The 23904-nt window shown below is 29.3% G+C and overlaps 2 protein-coding genes across 3 annotated transcripts; one reads left to right on the top strand and one right to left on the bottom strand.

The window, feature by feature from the left end:
• The first annotated feature begins 6788 nt into the window (after positions 1 to 6788).
• LOC126552839 (uncharacterized) lies at positions 6789 to 17826 on the top strand. Of its 2 annotated transcripts, none has more exons than XR_007606283.1 (2): positions 6789 to 7259; positions 10812 to 10988. XR_007606283.1 is itself a non-coding variant. In XM_050207881.1 (2 exons), exons 1-2 carry the CDS (start codon positions 7052 to 7054, stop codon positions 17730 to 17732), a joined length of 420 nt encoding a protein of 139 aa, XP_050063838.1. In that variant the 5' UTR covers positions 6870 to 7051; the 3' UTR covers positions 17733 to 17826. The 2 variants fall into 2 exon arrangements, 1 of the variants encoding a protein (XP_050063838.1); XM_050207881.1 differs by lacking the exon at positions 10812 to 10988 and adding an exon at positions 17521 to 17826 and having other exon boundaries at positions 6870 to 7259.
• On the bottom strand, positions 7590 to 8751 carry LOC114129724 (zinc finger protein 436-like). The gene has a single exon (XM_027994543.2). The coding sequence runs from the start codon at positions 8566 to 8568 to the stop codon at positions 7765 to 7767; it is 804 nt and encodes a 267-aa protein (XP_027850344.1). The 5' UTR covers positions 8569 to 8751; the 3' UTR covers positions 7590 to 7764.
• Positions 17827 to 23904: the final 6078 nt, after the last annotated feature.

Below are 23904 nucleotides of genomic sequence, written 5' to 3'. Positions count from 1 at the left end.
CAGTATTATAATAGTTATGAATAGGTATAATAGTTACTTAAGTCGAAAAAAACACTCATTCTTGTACCTAATAATAATAGTTCGTTTAGATTTTACTAGGAGTATTATTATTAATTCGATAAATAATTAATTTATGTAGGTGACAATATTTTAACATTCAATGATATCAATTTTGTATTCCAAAGTACCAATACTGACTTAATTTTCTCCAATATTTACTATTTAAACTTTGTAGTAGGTATACATAATTTATAAAGTGGATTTGCTCAGTTAGCATTAGGGATTTACCAATAATTTCATATATTAATTTTGCATTAAATAATATCATGCTTTTAGCATTGAACTAAAATGTAGTAAATACTAAATATTAAATAGAACCTTTACTTACGTATAAGTATGTGTAACAAATATAAATAATGTTTAATTTTGGATTTGGTCCAGCAATTTCAATGTGAGGATTATTGAAGAGACAATCAAATATTCAAATATGTGTAGTGTAGTGTAGGTACTACTATCTAGTATTCTAACAAATCAAATATGCTATTTATTGTGAATTACCTTCATTAAACTGTCTGTTTTAACCAATATTCTGATATAAATAATGATTATGTGATATAATACAGAATCTACTTTCAGTTTCTAGGATAATATTGTTACACCAGAAATATCACAATATACTCACATGAATCGAAAATAAAATATTATTATAATTGGTATACTAAAAATACGAATTGATTATTGAAATATATAAGTAAACAAGTAATATGTACTCAATAGACAAAAAGGTAGGTACTCAGGAAAGTCAAACCATTTTATGAATTCTTGAGGAATAAAATTGCAAGTCGTATAACTCATATTAAACGAAGAATACATTAATTACATTCAGTTTCTACACAAATTAAGTAGGTACCTACAATAAAGTTAATCAGACATCATTTATCAATGGTATATAATATTATTGATATTATTAAGTACAATAATAATCATTAAAATAATGTGTAGGTAATTAAGTTGGTGGGAATATAGTAATCGACCACTCTACAGTTTGAGAGAGTAATGACTGGTAAAGTAAAATTGAAAACAAGTTACCTACAAGAAGCGACTAATCCATGCGATCCTAGTACTAGTAGTATCACGGACTCAATTTTGACAACATGACATCATGACACGGTATTTCAGTTATTCATTTTTATACAAAGCACATAGAGAACGATTTGATAAACTATAATATCTTTAAATCACGGTCTAGAGACATACCAGATTTCTATAAAGAACTATAATATATTATATTCTACTTAGTTAGTATCATAGACCGTATACTACCTGTCCTTATACTAGTTATACTTTAGTATAAGGTCCTTGGTTAGTATAGAAGTCTGCGAGAGATATCGCCTCTAATCAGCACTTAACTTATCAGTATCACATTACCACGAAAGTTGGCTTCCGAATAGGAAGTTTTACATGAGAATTTTTTCCGTGACTGAGCGTACCATTTTCAAGTGACGAATATAAATAATTTTCATTGAATTTGGTACACTCCAAAGTGAAGATTAAGACAGTCTGTTATAAAAAACTAAATATGATATTTATTTAAATAAAACTAATTGTAGAATTCAGTTATTAAAAATAAAAAGAACAATTGGCCACTTTGACACGTTATGTCAAACATAGAGATTCAAAAACTAATATAGATAAAATCATAACAACTATAATATTATCTGTATGGAATATTTAAAACTAAAAGTAATGGAAAATGTGCGTTTAAAACAATCAGATTTTGTAAAATAAGTAAAAACCGAGTTATTAGCTTATACTGTACATTTACTAGGTATGTAAATGGTTTTTAAATAAATGCTGCTCTTTTTGTTGGGTTGTACAATGTAAAAACAACATGATGGACATTAAGACCTGGCAGTTGTCTTATGATTAAAAAAACTTCTAAAAGAACAATGTTAATTATTTAATAGGTATACAAATTAAATTTAAGATTTTATGATTTATATTATTTTTCCAGATAAGTAATTGGTGAATAAAAAAATTACTGCTAAACAGTCTTGGTTTAGTTAAGATGTTAAAACCTAATATGCAAATCCACATTCAGTGTGCAAATATTCTATTAAGACACCAAGTCTATAATGGATTTTATGATACTTAGAGCCTCTACGGTTTGTTTGGTAAGAGACATCTATGATGAGTTTAATAATTTGCTCCCCAATCATTAAGCCACATTAAAGTGTCTTTTTGTATCAAAATAAGTTGACAAAATAAAATATTTTATAATAATAATTTTAATATTTAAGTTGTATATCCACATTTAATATTACATAGCTACAGTTTTACATAAATTCAAAAACTTTACACACACACATACGACATACACAACACTGCATATAATAAACCTCTAAATCATGACTATTTTTTTGCATTCCTTCCTAAGAGAATTTTCTGTTCAAAGCATCAAAAAAGTTATTAAATATTATGTAAATTTAATAGTTTTTTCACAATCTGTAAATCCTTTATAGTTTTTACTTTTGTAAGACTGTATTTCATTTACTGCAGACTTTCTAAAATTCTATTAAAAGAGATAAATAAATTGTTTAGTTAATATTTTTAAAATCATTTATTGCAAATAGATAGGTAATGATATATTTCATAATTTACTTGAGATGCATATTTAACCCTCATACTTGTTAAATCAAAGTTATTTAAAGTTAACTTTGGGCAAACCTTCAAAAGGGTCTTAGAATCATACTAGTATTTATTATACTAGGTACCTATTTAATAAATAGTAATAATTAATAATATAGATAATTTGTTAAATTATAATTATTTACAATTTAGACAGATTTTAATCTATGTAATAAACATTTACAAGTTACAGTATATTCACCTGAACACCATTTATTTGTTTCTTTAAAATGGCTGAATACCGTGAAACATACCGTGCATGTTGTTAAAATTGAGTCCACGGTACCAGAATCACATGAATTATATAGCGCTATTCGTTTTTTAATTTTTATGTCGTCGGCGGCGGCAGCTACTTGTTCAACGGTCACACGTCGCAACACAGTACGTTTCTATTAGGTATATATTATACTTCAATCAAACCCGTCTTAAACGGTTAAAACGTAATATTTATTCTGCAACTGACATCACTGACAACTGAAGTTACTAATCATTAATAAGTTATTAATTACTTACATTAATTAAATAATTACGCTTATTATCAATAATACTATAAAAATAATAAATTAGTATTATTAATCAAATAATATATACGATATATTTGACATATTTCATCCTATATCCTATTGCCATTTCTATTACCTATTTAAATTTTAGTCACATTCAGGCGCGTACACAAAAAAATATTTTTTTTTTTTGGGGGGGGGGGGTTTGGTTTTAAATTTTTATTCTTATATAATCTAACCTAAGGTTATAAATAATAAAACTTATTTCCTGAAATTTCGGGGGGGGGGGTATGAACCCCTAAAACCCCCCTTGTGTACGCGCCTGGTCACACTGCTAGACGTTGTTTCTAATTATAGGCATGATAAGATTAATATTTTTAAAGATGAACAAATCGTTAGGAATTCTCAGATCTTCAGACCTCTCACATTGTTTATGTATTAACAATAACTTCCAATGCAAATTTCTATGTGCTATATTTTAAACAATCACAGCTTAACAAAATAAAACTGTTACAAATATTTCAACAAAATTTTTCTGTTCAGTGAATTACATTTATTTAAATTACCTACTGCTAATAATTCAGGATGACATGATTTCAATGACTAAAATCAGTTAAGTCATTACAATTGCTATAAGTCATTATAAAAGTAAAACTGCTTTTAATTTTTATCGTCATTTTTTTTTATTAAGTAATATGTAATGGATAACTCAGTCATGGTCTTTGCACTAAGATACATTTTAAGATACGTTACCATCGGATATATAGGTATTAGGTAATAGATAATATTGATGGTAATATATAAAATATTTAGTTTTCTTAAAAATTGTAACAGGCGAATTTTACCCCCGGATATTTTTACCCACCCCCGGTAAAAATAACCTGGTAAATTTTTACCGGGGGTAAAAAATACCAAGGATATATTTACCGGGGGTAAAATAAACCTAAAATAATTATACCCCCGGTAAAATTTTAAGGAGGGTAAAGTTAACCTAGGTTAATTGTACCCCCGGTAAAAATATACTAGGTTAATTTTACTCCCGGTAAAGTTATTCTAGGATAATTTTACCCCCGGGGGTAAAAGTATTTGAGGGTATTAGAAATCTGCGACACCGCCACTGATTGAGTTTTTAACGAATATAAACGAGGAAACGATGTAAACGCATTTGCATTCATAGGCCCATTCTACATCCTACTACTGATAAAGAATAATAATACTTTGAAAACTGTGTATGTTGTACGTATATGTTATATACATAAATACCTACTTAACGAATAATAATTATAATGATCGTGATGGCCGTTAAACAAGTAGCTGCGACAGTGGCGGTTTTGATCTAACTTTAAGGGGGGGGGGGTTGTCAAAATGTCGATTCCCCACCTCTCAATTAAAATTACTAAAATGACTATCTAGTTTTTAAGATACTGGTTACATTAATACACAATATAAAAAAAATCGCCCAATGGGGGGGGAGATCTTTTATTTGTTTTCTCTTGAAAAAATTAAGTATCTACTAACAGCTAGCTTGTATAACTTTATACACTTACTTATAAAAATATCAAATACATTTTATACTTTTATCGATACATAATTATTATGTTTACTGCTCTAAGTTGTTCAATCAGAAATCAGTGACAATTCAATCGAACAAAAAAAGTTTTTTTTTTTTAAAGCGAAAAACGTTTTTAAAATATTGCCATATACATACTTGAATTTTGCCAGTTTTTACATATTTTCTAGACACTTCGGTCTAGAAGTTCGGCACCGTATGTGTCGTACAACTAACAGCTGTACTATATTACTTAAATAGTACACATAGAGGGATAGGCGGATAGTTCATTCAACACGTGTATATACTATGCACTACACACTTGGTGTTATATATCATATGTAATAATACTATCGTCGGTCTTCGGTATATATAATTATTATAGCTGTAGCTCGGCCGAGCGTTCGAAAACGGTCATTTGTCATATCTATAGACAATATCTATATATACACTGCACACGCTTATCTTCTTTGGGGGTTGGATGATTAAATGTCCTGTTCAGAATAACTCGAGTACACACACACACATACACACATATCGCTATATAGAGTTGGTTATTAGCCAATTATCCTGCAGCGTATCAAATACAAGTTTTCGAGAAACTTTGCCGGCCCACAGTATACGTAAAATAATACAATATTATAAGCACTATACATAATATTATTATATATGTTATACGTACATTTAGTACTAAAATGTTTATTATGAAATATATTATATTACATTGTGTTTGTGTGTGCAATACACCTATGACCCTCATACGCACATCGTCTCGGTCGTAGCACGAACTTTGCGCATTGTTTTTACGATATCAAGTCAAAACTAGTAGACGCAGACTTTATGGGGGTTTGCGAGACAACGCAATATTGTTATCATTAATGTAATAATTATTAATAACCACTTCTAGAATCGCAGTAATTACGGAAGCTCAGCCATCCATTAAGCGGTATTATTTTTTTATATAAATACATACATATAACATATATTATTCATGGCATTTGATACATGATAATAAATTTATTCACTGTCTATTGTAGGTACGCAATTATTATGGCAATAATTAAATGGTAAATAATTATAGTATTTGTCGTAGGCGTACTTAAATTTGTTAACGATTATTCACGAAATAAAAATTTATCGTGGATAAGGTAAAAAGAAAAAAAATGGGTAACTTACTTTTGGTATATATTATGATATAATAAGTACTATAAAAATATGAGAAATTACTTTAATACTAATAATTGGTAGCAGAGGCGGAACGGCATATAGAATATTTAATTTATGACTGAAGGCGGGAATTTCTGCGAGTCTCATGGATAAAAGGACCTCGCAGTAAAATATTTAAAAAAATTTCAGTTCAAGTAAATAAAATCCAGTGATTCACGATTCTGCATTATACGCTATTATTAAAAACTATTAAGTTGTCTAGTAGTTAGTATACTTTTGTAATTGCACACACATATTATATTATATATATTTTTAACTAAAAGCAACAATTTTGTTGACTAAAATACAGATAGAATGCTAATTATTATGTAATATGTATGTATATTTATGTTAACCTATATTAAATCAATTAAAAGAGGCTAGTTTCTTTTCATCAAATATCTTATGGCGTGTGCAGTTGGTAGTTATTTAATATTCATAATTTTTATTATTTTATAAGAGTAGAGCAAATAAAATCAAATAGAAATCGTCTTATTACTAGTAGATTATCAATTGCGTATAATTTAATTGTTAAGCTGTATTAGTGTAACTTTAAGCTATCAATAATAAAAAAAAAAAATCAATTGCGTAATTATGTGCGGTTGCCAGGAAATAGCGTTGCTAGGTCATAGAGATTTTTGAAGTATTTACAGTTAGTATTTATTTTTTAATTTAATTTCAAATGTGTAAATCTATATCTATACTCTATAGTTATTATATAAAGAGGAGTCGTTAGTTACCGTTGTCGAAAGTAAGCTCTGGAACTACAGAACCGTTTTCAAAAATTCATTCACCAATAGAATGACACATTCTTTGTGAGTGTTATAGGCTAATTTAAAAAGGGAATTGATCACCCACTGTAGGTGCTTAAACAGGAATTTGGAGATTTATGATAGACATTTTTGATTATTTATTTATTTAGTCATGGTTACTGCGTTTATTTTGTTTAAACTTTCGACATTGTTTTAATAATAAGTTATTTTCCGAACTACTTTCGGATTTATTACGTTACGTTTTATTATGAATAAATAACGTCAGTATGCCTAAAAAAAAATTTCAACTATCTAGACATACATCAAAAACAAAATCAGTTTAAGTCCGCCGAATGGGAGAGACTCCCTATGAGCATACACAGCCTGAGTCTAGCATAGAATGTTCGCAGAGCCTTACTGCTACAGCACATGAACAACAAATATCTAGAATATGCAATCGAAAAGCCTCTCACAGTTATAGATCAGTTTTCAATTATGATCCCAACATCGATTGTGCAAAGCAGAGAGCAGTAACAATAGGATCAAAGAGTAAAATCTGTAGTAAGAAAAAAAAATCTGTAATCTTTAATAATGATTTAAATATTTGATTGATATGAAATAGTTTTTATTTATATTACCGTTTGAATGGATTAAAATGTTGGTAATGTATACAATTATTAAATTGGACTCACAAGACAAAATTTATCTTCAGGCTAAAAAGCCAAGAAAATTAGTATTGGTTTTATAAAAAATAATATATGTTTCCATAAATTATTAATTTTAATAATCAATCTAATAATTTAATGGTATAAGATATTAATATTTAATACTCTAATTTATTTTTTTATTTTAATAATCCTATTCCAAATCTAAATAACAAAACAAGAAGAGTGATGTTAATATGTATTCTTTTTTATTATAATTCTTAAATTGTGTACATCATGGTGCAAATAGGTGCCGGGGGCTCAGCCCCCAACCAAAAAATAAAATATTTAGACAAAAGCTAATTGTTCCCCAGAACAATTTCCTAATTACGCTACTACTGCTCTCTGAGTTCGATGATGTGCTATTTTTGAATATTCTGAGTGAACGATTTTCCACTAACATCACACTGGTATGGTTTCTCTCCCATGTGCATTCGCTGATGAAGTATCAAACCAGTGCGACAATTAAAGGATTTGCCACAAACGTCACACTGGTATGACTTCTCTCCTGTGTGCATTCGTTGATGAAGTATCAAATTAGAGCGACGAGTATACGATTTGCTACAAATGTCACACTGGTATGGCTTTTCTCCCGTGTGAGTTCGCCGATGACGCATCATATTATAGTTTCGAGTAAACGATTTGCCACAAACGTCACAGTGGTATGGCTTTTCTCCCATGTGAATTCGCTGATGACTCGTCATATTACAGATTTGATTAAACGATTTGCCACAAACGTCACAGTGGTATGGCTTCTCTCCCGTGTGAGTTCGCTGATGACGCATCAAATTAGTGCGATGAGAAAACGATTTGCCACAAACGTCACACTGGTATGGCTTCTCTCCCGTGTGAGTTCGCTGATGAAGCATCAAATTAGTGCGATGAGAAAACGATTTGGCACAAACGTCACACTGGTATGACTTCTCTCCTGTGTGCATTCGTTGATGAAGTATCAAATTAGAGCGACGAGTAAACGATTTGCTACAAATGTCACACTGGTATGGCTTCTCTCCCGTGTGAGTTCGCTGATGACGTATCATACTACAGTTTTGAGTAAACGATCTGTCACAAATGTTACACTGGTATGGCTTCTCTTCCGTGTGCGTTTTATCACGCACATCACACTGGTATGGCTTTTCTTCTGTGTTTGTCTTTTGATGTTCCATAATATTTATATTTTCGGCTTTTTCACATATAGTTATCAATTTTATCGCATATATTGCTTACACATATATATTTTCGAGTCTTGCTATACAATAAGTACGCCAATTAATACGACGTTTAGTTTAAATATTTTATGTTTTAACCAATATATGTTTTTTCGGTAACTACGTCTAAAACTTCTATAGTATTCTGTTATGGTCGATTAGAACTTATTTACATCGATAATCTTTTTAGCCAGTATTGTTTATATTTATCCAAATTTATATGATCATCAGTAAAATTTATTATAATAAGACATAGTATTAACATAACCGAGGTACCTATAATATCAAAGAATACGAATTAAATTATTTTTATTATTATTATTGTTGTGTAATCTAAATCGGATGTAACACAAAATATTTGAAAATATAATTTTTTATTTATTTTATAGTTTATAAAAAGAGAAAACAATGTAAAATACAAAATTATGTATTATATCATTTTTATATTGTATTTTGTTTAATTTATGAGCTTAGTTCTTGATACGATTTATAGCAGTAAAGAAGCTACAGCAGATGTATTTGGCGTTTCTGGTCTTATTTAGGTTTTAGCTATTATTGTTGTAATGTTACGTACATACTGTGGTATCTCGAAATTATTAATAATAGTTTGATTTATAATAACCAAATATACTTAAACAATGTCTTTTTAAAATATATTCATATTTAATATTTATTTTATAAAGTAAGTAATTATCATCTTCGGCTAGACCACTTGGCGATTCCGCTCGTATAAACGTCAAAAGTGACGAAATGGTTGTTGTAATAATCACTTGAGAGTCCAATTGTGGTAGCACGATCACTATTTTCTGTAGTGTTTTCACTATACTGTTTATGGATGGTACCGACATTGATTTTTAAGTTTTTGCCATTGACACCGTTCCAATGACTGGAGGTTCCTATCACTTCAATTCCCAGATTCGTAAAGCAATGACACAACTCAAACCTAGAAAATATATGGTATGTCATTTTATTTTGTCTCGCATCACCTGAAACATAAGTTGTTACATTTTTTTCGAAAAAAAAATTCATCTCAGCGAGTTCTTCAAATTTGTCCAGAACTTTTTCAGTTATTTATTTTATCTGTTCATTTTTTTAACGGTCGACTTAGAAATAATCTATTTCCTTTTACCGGAATATCACTTTCAGATGAGTTTTTTTCTAATTCAGTCATTTTTACACAATAAACAAATATTTTGGTATTATGTTTCATTGCTTAGGTAATTCAGAGTAATATTAATAAATATATAAGTCGCAATTAACTATATTATTTGTGTCGTAAGTATAAATAATATATAACAATATTGTTAGACAAATTATTGTTACAATGTGTAAATTATTATATATTATGACATTTATGTACTTACTTATATAAATCTATAGTAATAACTTCGAATACTGTGGTGCGAAGCAAGTTGATCTATAACATTTCCTTTGTGTAATTGTTAGTAAGTTATAAGTACGTATTAACGCGTTCACAACAGATTTTCTATCAAATTACCATACATATACTTAATATTATATCCAAGTTATTGGTATGTGTGGCATTAAAACCTTAGTAGATATACACTGTATACACCTTCATTTTTTTCTAAATAAATTGCGATAAAAAAACATCAACTTGTCATTATTTAACAAAATACTATTTCACATTTTTACCAATTATATACACATTATTCAGTGATTTTATGTATATAACTCACCATAAGAAGTTTTTAACTATAAAATAATTTTATTATATATGGCTCGCTTACTCCTACTCGTATGTATATACGTATATATATAGTATAAGTAGTGTAGGTATATCATACAAAAATGTATTTATATATTAACTTTCAAGTGTAGAAAAAAAATTAACATAAAATCTATTAATAATAATATAAACTTCAGCCTGTATAGCTGTATAAATAAATATAATGTGCAATGTGTAAAAGACAGTGTATCTGAAAAATTCCCATACCTACTAATTAGTTCCAAATGGGCAAACAGTGAATGCTAAGTTTTATTTTAAAGTTATGAAACGCCTGATGCATCTTATTCATCGAATCCGATCCGAATACGGTCATCCGCGAGCCGCAGGACTTCCTTGTATGACAATGCTTTAGCTCACACAGGAACATTTCAAACGCGTTTTTATTTTGAATACTAGATCACTGTCTTACCTCATCAGTCATCACCCTATTCAACCATTTTGACTTCCCCAGATTATTTTTGATTTTCAAAGCTCAAGCATCATGAGGATGAAAGGTCACTTTTTTGATTACTCTACAAAAATCTTAAGAGCTTGTACAGAGGCAGTTAAAGCCAGTTCCACAAAATCAGATTGTTTGAACAACTTTAGCTGCAATGTAATGAGTGTATAACTAAAAAAGGACTTGATATTGAGGGTAATGTAAATAAATTTGTTTATTTTTAAATCTGCTTTTTTATTTAATTTAGTTCGGGAACTTTTCATACAATGCTAGTATATGCTACAATTGTAAAAATCAGTAATTAAGTAGTAGGTACCTATACTTATAATACCATAATAATATTATGATATAAGTATTTTATTAAATATCTCGCTCGTAGTTCCTTATATTTTAATCAGAACGATAATATGTTTTTAAATGATCCTATTCGATTTTGTTTTTCTTTAATTAAATCGATAAATTAAATTATTATACAGAATGTCGCATATATTCGGTTGAAAAAAACATTTTAATTATTAAAATTTGACTGTTTTTTTTTTTGTTAATGTTACTGATAAAGCATAAAATATAAGTAACTATATTTCATCAATTTTTCTTTTCTTTTTTTTGCATCATATATGATATTTTTTTTAAATAGGTATATATACATATATATATATATATATATTATATGTATAATTTAGGGATATATTAACTAAATATCATAAAATAGTTTTTAAAAATGTTTAGGATGATGTTTGGAATAGATTTTCATATGCCTATTTATCATTATCTATTTATCATCGAATTCGAATTTTACACATCCATTTAATAATTGGATTATTCAAATGAAAACTCAAAAAGTTAAAACAAATATATTTTACAAATGAATGATGATGAAAATTTATTTAAAATTATGAAAACATTTCAATATTTTCAAAAATCAATATCTTCTATTAAAAAAATGCCATTCAAATATGCCACTATACCTGTTCCATAACAATCGACATGCCATATCCCTAATTTATGCAAGGTTATTCCTCATTTTAATTATAAATAAAGCTTAAAATGACGGCCCGGAGATCGGAGGTAAGACTGATTTGATTACAAATATACAATCTATAATATTTAATAATCTATACAGCTTTGTGCACTAGTGCATTAACAACTAAAATACACATTTTTGGCATAATAAAATATGGCCACGCGTATAAACTATAAAATAAATAGGAAAATACGAACATACATCGTGTTGGTTAATATCAGCAAAGAAAATTTTCCGACAGTGGCTAAGAAGATACTCCTCTAAGAAGTCAAAAAACTAATAAGGAAATTATTGGAAACAGCGTTGTGGGTATCCGCCAGGCAAAAGACGGAGGTTTACTGATTTTGGCGATGCCTCCCATGGAGAAGCAGTCTGGTTGGAAGTAGTAAGATTGGCGGGCTCAGACATAGATGTCAAAGCGTTGTAAAAAAAAAAAAATAATGGTGGAAATAAGAAACCTTTATGAATGACGGAAAAAAGCCATGTTACTGGGGGACTATTGTAATCTATGTCTTCAAGAAAGAATGTATGCATACAAGAAGGGTGCTACACAAAGCCAGACATCGAAATGAAGATTGTACCCAGAAGCTTGATGAATACCGGGAAATAAGGAAGAGGCTTAAAGTAGAGATCAAAAAATGCGAGGAAAATTGTTGGCGCGATCTCTGCAAGAGAGTGGAGGTGGATCTTTGGGGAATTCCTTACAAGTTGGTTACTAAAAAGCAAGTGGGCTGCAGGCTAATAATGGGCCTGACGATACCGGGTTGGCTAGAACAAATAGTGGACATGCTGTTTCCCAGACATCAAGTGCCAAGGTGGTTCAAAACGACACGCGGCGGAAACTGGGGAGGTTCCACGGATAATCAATGAGGAACTGAAACTAATAGAATCAAACCTCCCACAGAACAGAGTGCCAGGACCAGATGGTATCTCGGATGCTATTATCAAACGTATAATATGCAAAAAGCCGGAACTTATATTTGGTACCTTAAACAAATGCCTTTCAGAGGGCCATTTCCTAAGTGCCTGGAAAGAGGCCAAATTAGTTCTTCAGAACAGGCTCTCTGCGCAAAAGTGTTTTGCGCTATGGACTATTTAGGCGTGGAAAATGCCTTCAATTCAGCGTATTGGGCCAGAATGAGGCCCCGGTGGTGAAGAGAGTCCCATTATACTTGGTACGTATCCTAAGAAGCTACCTCAGTAACAGGTCACTGCTATATTAGGAAACAGAGCGCCGTGCTGTTAAAAGTTGCGTCCCACAAGGATCGGTCCTTGGACCAATTTTATGGAACGTCATGTTCAATGAACTGCTGCAAATGAAGATGCCAGGAAATATAAATGGGATATCGATCTCAACTCTAATTGCTCTCGCTGACGACGTTAAGATCTTGGCGACGGGAGGCACTACCTCAAATCTGGAAAAAACTATCAATCTGTCACTGGATGTAGTTGAGAAATAGATGGCTAACTTAGGACTTAGACTATTAGTTACTAAAACAAAGGCAATAATGCTGACCACGAAGCGCGTATATCAATCCCCTGTATTCTTTCTGGAAAGCATCGAATTTCATCCAAAAGAACATATAAGATACCTGGGAATTGAACTGAGAAAAAAATTAGGGTTCGGCAAACATCTAGAGTGTGCAGCTGCAAAGGCCATAAAAACGACTTTTTTGCTGGCAAGACTAATGCCAAATATATGAGGAACAAAACAGAAGAAACGGAAACTTATGAAATCCATGGTCCGGAGTAAACTATTGTATGCAGCACCAGCTTGGATATCAGCTTAAGCGTTGCAAAAAAAAAAAAATATACGGGTGCTGTCTAGCCCTCAGCAAAAGATGGCTATAAGAATAACTTGTGCCTACAAGACGGTAAAAACGAACGCGATACTAGATGTTGCAGTCATACTCTCTCTGAAACTGCAAGCGGTGGATAAGTACAAAACACACGAGGCAAAGTGGCTTGGTCAACACCATCTTTCGAAGCAGGAAACAAGAATCAATTCAATTCGAAATTGGCAGAGCGAATGGGAACGGTCTGAGACCGGACACTGGACAAGAAGACTGATTCTGGATCTACAACCATGGGTAATGAGATTACACGGCGATTTTAGCTGTCATATAATTCAGTTTTTTCTGGGCCTAAGTGTTTTGGCAGCTATTTGTTCAAGTTCAAGATGCTAGACCCCCGGAGTGTTTTAATCACCAGGCGCCAATTGAGGATCCAAGCATGTATTTTTCGTTTGCGTTCGCTGGTGGAGGCAACGACGGGAACTGGAGTTGGAGATCGAGACAAACATCCCACTGGACAAAATAATCGCTGACTTGGATCAAATTGCGTCACTGTCGGGGGACACGCTACAACAACAGCAGCACCAGTAGCAACAGCATCCGGACAAAAATAGCTTGGGGAATGAGGCATAGAACTCTGAACAAAGAATCAGGAGGCAGACAACGGATGAAACGGAAACAGAAGACAAACACGAACCAACAAGAGATGCCAGAAGAGAATCAGCTGCCTACTCTCAAACAGGAGGGAACTGGTAATGCCAACGGGAAGATTGTCAAGAAAAACGACGTATGCCGACACACTAAGATGCCTGAATAAAGGTCTCAACGACGCTGGGCTAACAGATGAAGTGGAAATGTCAAAGAGAACAATGAATGGAGATCTACTCTTACAATTAAAAAGAAAACTAACAAAACTTTGCAGAGAAGAACTATTGCAGAGGAAACAACAGGAGCCGAAACCTATATTACAATAACCACTGTCGCGGTAGAGATATGGGGCCTGGACACAGATGCAACTACAGAACACTTAGTCGCTGTAATATTAGTTAGATTAACGAACGCTATGACGACAGAGAACATCAAGATTATGAAATCCATCTACGGAGGGAAATCAACAGCAGTGGTCCTGCTTTTCGAAGTGGGATGATAAATTAAATGCAACTCTGCGTTATTATCACGCTTGACATTTCCAACGCATTTAATTCAGCATCGCGAAGAGCAATAATTCAAGTGATGATTTCAAAAAGAACAACAGAATACCTTTAAGCTATATGACTATCCGCTTAGATGGATTGATGAGACGGTGAATTTCAATTGTTTGTTCTTTGATAATAATATTTTTTGAATGGATTCTAAAAGCGAGTCGAGTATTTGTTTGCTTCATAGAAAAGTGCAAAACCAACTATTTGATATACGGGAAACGAAAACTATGATTTTGGAGAGATCAGTTTACCTATGGCAATGATGTAGTCCCTTTATGGTATACTGTCGAGTTGAAGACGAGTGCCTGTTTGTGGCTAGGAGGGTTTTCATTGACTGCCGCGGATGCGTAGTTTAGGTATGTGTTTTGAACGGGATTGTTATATTGTATTTTTGGAGTGTCATAATATTGTAGATATTATAATAGTCAATCAGTATACTGGTGAACATAAGAAAAACATTAAAAACAATATTCTTTCTATATAAAAATGATTGTGCGTTTATTAGTACTCGTTAATTCTCTGAACCGCTTATCTATTAGACATTAAATTACGCACACATAATCCTTAAAACTCCGGAAGGGTTTATAGCTTTGTTTTTTACCTTTATAATAGGTTGCTCTAAAGTGGCTTACAAAAGTAATTACGTTTTAGATCATGGAAATACATTAACTATATTCTACGTACAGAGTGATTCACAAATGAATATAATGAATATATATATCTTAATTTTTAAAAATTGTTCTTAAAGATAAAATAACACTTAGAGATATCAGAAAAGTTTAGAGATTAGTTTGAATCATGTTTGAGAATATACCAAGTGCTATAATCTACCAAAGGCAGTTGACTATTTCGATCGATTTAGTTCACTAAGCGAAATATATAGACGCTGATTTTTCCACGAACTGAAGTACAATTGTTTATTTGTTCCAGTTTAGACAGATAGTATTATATGTATGTATGTTAATTGTTTTTCGAGATTTTCGCCGAAAACGTACTTAGATTCCAATTGTCAATACTACAAAGGCAGTTATTTATTTTTATTTCTATTATTATTTTGGTCATTTGTTAGAGTGCTGTTTGCTGGAAATGAAACGTCGATAAAATAAAAAAAACGTAACGATTTCCGGTTTTGCAGTTTGGATTCGGGAGAGTGCATGTATGACATATAATATCGTACGTAGCATCGTATAATCATATCAGTTTTTTTTTGGTTATTTTTAATTTCAACGTCAGATAAACCATTAATTCTGCCGACTTGACTTGCATTTAAGAGCAATGTGAACGATTCTACTAAAAGCGATTTTACGCTTTTACTCGATTACCAATATATTTGTGTATAATCGGTAGATAATCAACTTATACAGTTATACATACTTATGAGTAACTCATTGTTGCAACATCGCCGTTGTTCGTGTGTCAACAACAATATCATTACATCACAGCATCATTTCAAAACATGAAACACCGAAAGCGTATAACGATACTTGATAGTTATTATTCGGTATCTGTGTAGTACGATTAAAGAGAAGAAAATAGATATAAAATGTACAAAAAGTAATCTATTTTTATCCAGATTATCCTATAGTAGATATGATAATGTGTCGTATACATACGATGTTTTTATGTCAAACATGAATGAATAATAAAATAAAATGCTCAATAGAAGTAAATATGAGTAGAGTTTGACCAGTTGGACGTCTTTTCATAGAACTCAATTAAATATAAAGGGCGATTCACGAATAATATGCTCACTCCCATCGTCATTTGATAATATATATTTCTCAGATTTTTTATTTTGCAATTTTTATATGTATACTTAAAATTTAAAAACTATAATTTCAAATACTTAGATATTTATAGAGTTTAATGAGTATTCTGTAGTGGTACAAACTTATTTTTCAAACGAGACTCAAACTTTCTTCTGTTAATTGTTCATTAGAGTATTTTTTGAAAATTTTAATGTATCTATTAAAATTCGGAGGAGTAATAAAATGTGTATATTACTTTTACGTCCCCTCTTCACCGGTTGCTCATGTTTAACGTGTTCCTTATGTCAAAGTTATGGACTTGACCTCGTAACATTAGAGATCAGGGTTATCTAAATTAAGTAAGCTATAATTGAATCTAGATTTATACATAATATGTATATACTTATATATTATATAAGTTAATAGATACGTCATATTGTGACTGCTCAATCTTTTGTCTCTTGTATCGAGAGTCACATGGCCGTCTAAAACATGTATCACGGTCGCCAACCATGGACCGAGACCTGAAAGTCGGAGTGCCATGGATTTTTTTTTATAGTTGTAATAAGAATAATAAATAATTTGTATCAGTACCTAATATGAAATAAACAACTCGATTTGGGGGAAAATATATAGATAGATGTATAGATATATGTAATTTATTTTCAATATATTAGAATTAAGTTAATGCTGAGAAAGCTAGACGGCATAAAACTCGATCAGAGTGAAATAATATAATTAATAAATACGCCAGTAAAGAATACATCAAAAATCGTACCGTGCGGCTCCGATCTAGCGGTTACCGACGGACGGAACAAAATAAACTAAATAATGTGAAGTTTTTTTAATAATGATAATAAAATCTAAAAAATACATACCAGCTTATATAGTAGTAATTATAAAATAAAATACCCAAAATACCAGCCACAGTGAAATAATATATATATTTTTTAGGTGTGTTAATAAAGAAATACTTACAACTTTACCATGATAGGGTTCATGTGCTGTTCCTCGGAGCACCAACAAAACGGCCATTACTCGTCAGTCATGGTACTGGAACGGTTAAAAAAATGAAGTGCCGAGCCTTTGCTCTGTCTGTAACCAGGCTATTGTATTTGATACGAATAAACGACAAAGGGGGCACAGGCGTATTTATGTGTGACTAATACATGGGTACTTTAATAAAGGTATGGTGATCGTCGCGGTGAAGGTACCTTGTACATTTGTACCTATACCGGCTATACCACGGGTACAAGTATCGGTCATCATTATTGACTATGACGCGTGTTGGAAAACTTTAAGTCAGCGATCCAGTCATCATATTATATATTATATTATATATACTATACTTAGCATATTATAGCAGTGTGCTACTTAAGGAGCAATGTATGATGTCGATAGACAGCAATCGTTACACCATTACCTATAATAGTACTAAAAATGGTTTTACAAATATTTAAATTATAATAGTATAATTAATAATAGATTAATATTAGTTAGTAGACAATTACTATAATTTTTTAATCATTAAAATGTATAGCTCCTATATCTTTAATCATATTATGATTATATAGACCTATTAACTATAATATGAATACTAATTCATAGTAATTAAAGTTAAGCTAATAACTCATAACTATAGGTAATTATTTGAATTTTGGTTTAGATACATCTACAATTTCAAAAAAGCATCTACTTAACAATTTACAGAAAAAAGGGTGATTTTCATTTTAAAATAAAAACACAGTAGACAAGAGACTACTTAAATAGTATATATACTATTTTAAAATATTTACCTTTAGTTTAGGATGTAGATATACTAACAATTTAAAAAAATTAGAATTTAAATATTATATACATATATTATAGAATAACAGGCGAGTGATCATGATTAGCAAATTACCTTGGTATTTGTATAGACTTTATTGTAATGAATGGATCATATTGTTCATAATATTTTATTTTAGGTACATTGGGCAATATGTAGGTACATTGGACACGAACACTATAGTATGGCTAGATATATGCTAGTATAATTGTATATCTTATATTTATATCATATTCAAACTAATACAATTTATGTTCGTTTATTACTTATGTAATTCAATTTTGAGTTCTGACGAAAAAAATGTTAAATACACTCTATCAATAGACGAGAAACAATTTTCGTGACGATAATAATACATATAGGTACGCGTAGTAGAAGGTATGTATATTAAATATTTTCAACTGCGACCATATATATTTTTTTTTTTGTTAAACAACATTATTAATTTTATTCATTGCTATATCTAAAAAATAAAAATAATAATGTTTGATAAAAAAAAAATAAAACATCGATTTCGAAGTTATATTTTAGAATTTTAAAATAGAAAGGTATATAAATAATCGATAGTAGGTATGTATACTAGAGAATTATAAAAGAGTATTTATTCAGTTTATTCAAATAGGTAAATATATCATGTAAAAAATGTATGCAACAAAGATATTTATTTTAACATTGATAATTTATGATTTTTAAGTCTCATTTTTTTTAGAGGTGTTTTTGTTCTACTATTACACTCAAAACAAAAATTGAATTTTTAAATCTTCAAAATATGTGGCAAGTGAAATGCTACTTTAATTTATTCTTAATAATCTGTTAAAAATGTTATATAATTTATTGTATTAAATCTATTAATTACTCCTGGAAATTACATGTATTTATTTTTGCAGATATAAACTAAAAAAAAATTATAATACAATAAGTTGATCGAACAAAAATTAATTAATACTTTAATATTATAAAAAATATTTAATTATATTATTTTTCAATTTTTAGAAAAATTAATCTACAAATTGACTATTTTTAATTTAAAATTATGCCAGTTAGAGTGGGACCTGAAGTCCTGCTTAAAAATTTCATTTGGCCATTGTTCAACAATTTAATAAATTCCTAACATTTATTTTATATTTATATTTAGTTACCTATTTAGTTATTTTAAATTATGAATTTACAATTTTATTTTAATGGATAACTTGATTCATTTTAATCATTTAATGTTTCAATGTTTGTACAAATCATATACGTTATAATATGTAATATGTATGAGTATGATGATACAACAAATGTTAAACACTAACAAATACAACTTATATAATGCATAATACTGTAAAAGGATACACAATGTTTTAAATATTATTTGTTTTTGTTCAAACAGTAAAAATAACATTATTTTAAGATTCTTGATTTGTATTTGACAACATTATTTATAATATACATTACTAATTAACTGTATGTCTGTGTATAGAATCACTAATAATTTTTTTAAATAAAGTTACTAAAAATTCATCAGGTTCGATTTTACTTTGTTAGAGATGTTAGTTTTATGAACATATCATACCTTTAGCAGAGTGTACTTTAAGAGAGTGTTTTTTAAATCAATGGCTACACATTAACTGGTTCAGATGATTCAAATTGAGAAGTGATCATGTTATATGTATGCGTTTAATCCTTTAAGTTATTGAATATAAAAGACCATAAAAATTAATATACATAGTGATTATTTTATGGTCCAATTATTACTATTCATTTTAATATGTAGCTATACTCATTATTATTAAAATATTAAAAAGAGAGGAAACAAATAAGTAGTTAATAACACAGTAGAACTTAGTTACATACACGTTTCGAGACAATAAGAATTAAATAATAACTACTAATTAATAGGTAGGTAAGTGATATTGTGCTAAAATAGAAAGTATAAACATTTGGACGATAAAATAGAAATATAATTAGGTAATCTTCTTATACTGACAAAATTATACAATTCAATTTAATAATAAAAAACTTTAAGACTGAAGTTAACATTTTTATTTTTAATAATAATTTATAAAAATTGTGGAACACGCACTGTTGTATAAAATGTGTATATCGCCATTGAATAGTTGGTCACTACGATTTAGTTTATGAGTTGAATTAACGATAGTTCAATAATAAACTATTCCATACGAAAAACAATTTTGAGTGGAGACAGGTTGTCAGCCTATATAACTTTTAAGTATATTTTATTATAAATTTATAATAATATCAGATATTATTTTTGTTATTAATAATAACTAATAAGATATAGGTTGACTTGTTTTTGTCAAAAACGTCTTATATTTATTATTTTAATAGTATAGATTCTTATCATGTATCTATATTATTGTTATTAACCTTTTAGTCAATCAACAGATTTTTTCATAGAATTGTGTTACAATAAAATAATTAAAATTAAAACTTTTTTAACTTAAATTGGGTATAAAATAAAAACGTGCTTATGTATATAATAGAAATTTCAGGTTTCTGAAAGAATTACTTGTATGGGATATTTTATTATATTCTCAATCGTTAGTTAAGTATTCAAATTGATTTAAAATTTTTAAATACAAAACAATTTCTAATTTTTCCTAATTCTAACGCATTTTGTCAAAGTACATAATTTATAAACATTATATGTTAAAAAATATTAACTATGAATTGTATGAGTAGGCACATGAGACATGAAGGTTAGGTAAGTGTTATGAAAAAAATATACAGTTATTACTCATCTTGTCATAAATAGTAAAATTATGTGTGTAATAAATAATAACTAGGTATAAGAGATACAACTTTAAAACTAAAATGAGATTTACATATTTTAGAACCCGTTAATTTTTGTTTTCAATATAATTTGTGTCTCATTTATTTTACTTATGGCCATGTGTTAGCTATTTAGTTGTTTAATATTTTTGATTCTGTATAACTGAAAAAGAAACTAAATTATCATAATATCATAACTACTAGAAGTATTTTGTTACTGTTGTGCGTAATATTTCTCTTAGGAATGTAAAGGTATAAACAGTTCATCTGTAATATTATTATTGAATTGAAACTAATTAAAGTATATACATTTTACATACCTCTGAAATATGTATTTATTTACTATATAGATTATAGGTACAAAAATATCTGTTTTTATACAAGAAAAAAAAATTGGCTGATTCAAAATAGTTGGGAGAGAAGGCAAAGGAAAAAAAGATACAAGAAAAAAAATAATAAAAATTATTTTACTTTATGATTTAAGATCATGTTTACAGCCGTCTAACAAGCCATCGGTCAATGTTCTCATTGAACATTAAATCAGTTGTTAGAAATATGTTATACACAGGGTCACTGCTCAGCGACGTAGTAAACTAGGGAGGGAGTTATCTATATTTAATATTTATATATAATTAACTATATATTATCTGACTCCTGTTAAGACTTTCATATAAGTTTATAATATATTTATTATGTTAAACAAATACACTTAGAAGTAAGAGGAAATTAATTAATCCTCTTTTAAAAGACCACAATACTAAGTAGGTATATATAATAATTTTATGAACAAACTACAACCTAAATATTTTTATTTCGAGTTTGTTAGATGAAATAAAATATACTTAAAATCAAACTAAACGTAGTAAAATACTTTATCGAAATCATTTAAATTTTTTTATTGTCGTCAAGACTTAAAAAGTTTTTGGAGACGGAAAGTTGTGTGTTGTGTGTAACGTATAATATGTTTTATATATCAATATCGAGCGTATGCAGAGTGAACGAACATGTCCTTTTTCACCAGTGCGATAATCTTTAAACATCTATTTCATTCTATAAGTCTATATTTATCTTTTTTTTAATCAGGTATTGTTATTTTTAATTTCCAATTGAGTAATAGAACCATACAATTTTCATAATATTCGTCGCTTAAAATGGTATTATATTATATTATAAACTGTCTATAATCAATAATATAAGTGTGAATACTTATATAATATTATGAAAATGTGTGAATTATCTACAGAGGTATCTGGTACGTCTAAACGTTCAAGTATCATGTATTTCGCCACAACAGCTAAGCACGTATAAGATGGATATGCAATAAAAATGCTTTAGTCTATGTGCAGAGTGAGTTAATTTTATACCTAATTGGTTAATTATTTACCTATAAGCTATAATAGAGGAGTTTTATAATGTAATATACGTACGTATTTAAATCTTAAAATAATTACTATATGTGTTCATGTTAATGATCATATTCAAAATTGAGCATAACGAAAATCTAACTTAGAAGTGTCATAAAAGTTTAAATTATCTTTTGACTAGTAACTATAGTCTATAATATGTTTACAAAATATCCATAAAATATGAACCAGCATAATAGGTACAAAGTAAACCTTGACGAATTAATTGATACATGTAAAACACTATGTGCCAGTTGAAGCAAGGCATCGCGGATCTTTGAAATAGTGCAATAATATAATTAATAAATGCACATGATAATTTATATACTATGAAATCATTAATTTAGAAAATGTATGTTTTCATTTTTAATAAATTAAATTTATAGTCACTATATCAGTTAAAGCATTAAAAAACAAAAGTTGTATGTACCTACCTAATGGTTAACGATTGTGTTTTGACTAATAAGCAAATATAAATATTAAATAGTGTATTTATTTTAATTGGAAGTTTGTTTTTTTTTTCAAAAACAAAGATAATATGTAATATGCACAATCACGGATGGTCAAAAATATTATTGGTAATTCACACCAAAATTAGTATCTATGTACTCGAGTATTTCGTCGGTACCCTTGATAACGTTGATACCCTTAAGTCTACAGAATCGAATGACAATAATAATTTTCCGAGATTTCTAACTACCCATCGACTTATCTGTTAATCATGCAATGATTCAATCAATCAATGCAAAGTTTGACGTCCGATCCGGTATAATCGTATAACGTGTTATTACACAGTTTAAATTCATTACAAAAATAATGCATTCATTACAATGTTATTACCTAACTATTATGATATTATTTATAATTGTTCTTTAATTAGTTTTAGAGGCAATACTGACGAGTCATAGAACAGTATGAATTGATTACCTAGTGAAATAACCACCTGCAAGAATCTAAAGTACTTTATTCTGTGTTATTAAGAACTGTATAGTTTGTTATATCTCAATATCTTAGTCTTAACTATCAAAAATTGAACGTATTATCGACAGAATAACCTATTTGAATTTTGACGCAAACTACAATTCTTATTTTTTCTATCTGAGACGATGCTAATCACTCATTCTATAATTACATGATATACAAATTTGATGTATATTTATGTGGTAAATTTATGAATTACATCGATATATTATCACCCCCTTAATGCTTAAAGTTTGAGTAGTGCAATATATTTGATGGTCACGGGTGGACGGACGGAGAAGAAAAGCTGTTAAGTCGACTTATACAGTTACAAAAGAAGTGAGCTGACGAATACAACAAGATAAGATTAAA

This window comes from Aphis gossypii, chromosome X (assembly GCF_020184175.1).
Source record: "Aphis gossypii isolate Hap1 chromosome X, ASM2018417v2, whole genome shotgun sequence".
Classification (NCBI taxonomy): domain Eukaryota; kingdom Metazoa; phylum Arthropoda; class Insecta; order Hemiptera; family Aphididae; genus Aphis; species Aphis gossypii.
This window is presented reverse-complemented; position numbering and strand designations above follow the sequence as displayed.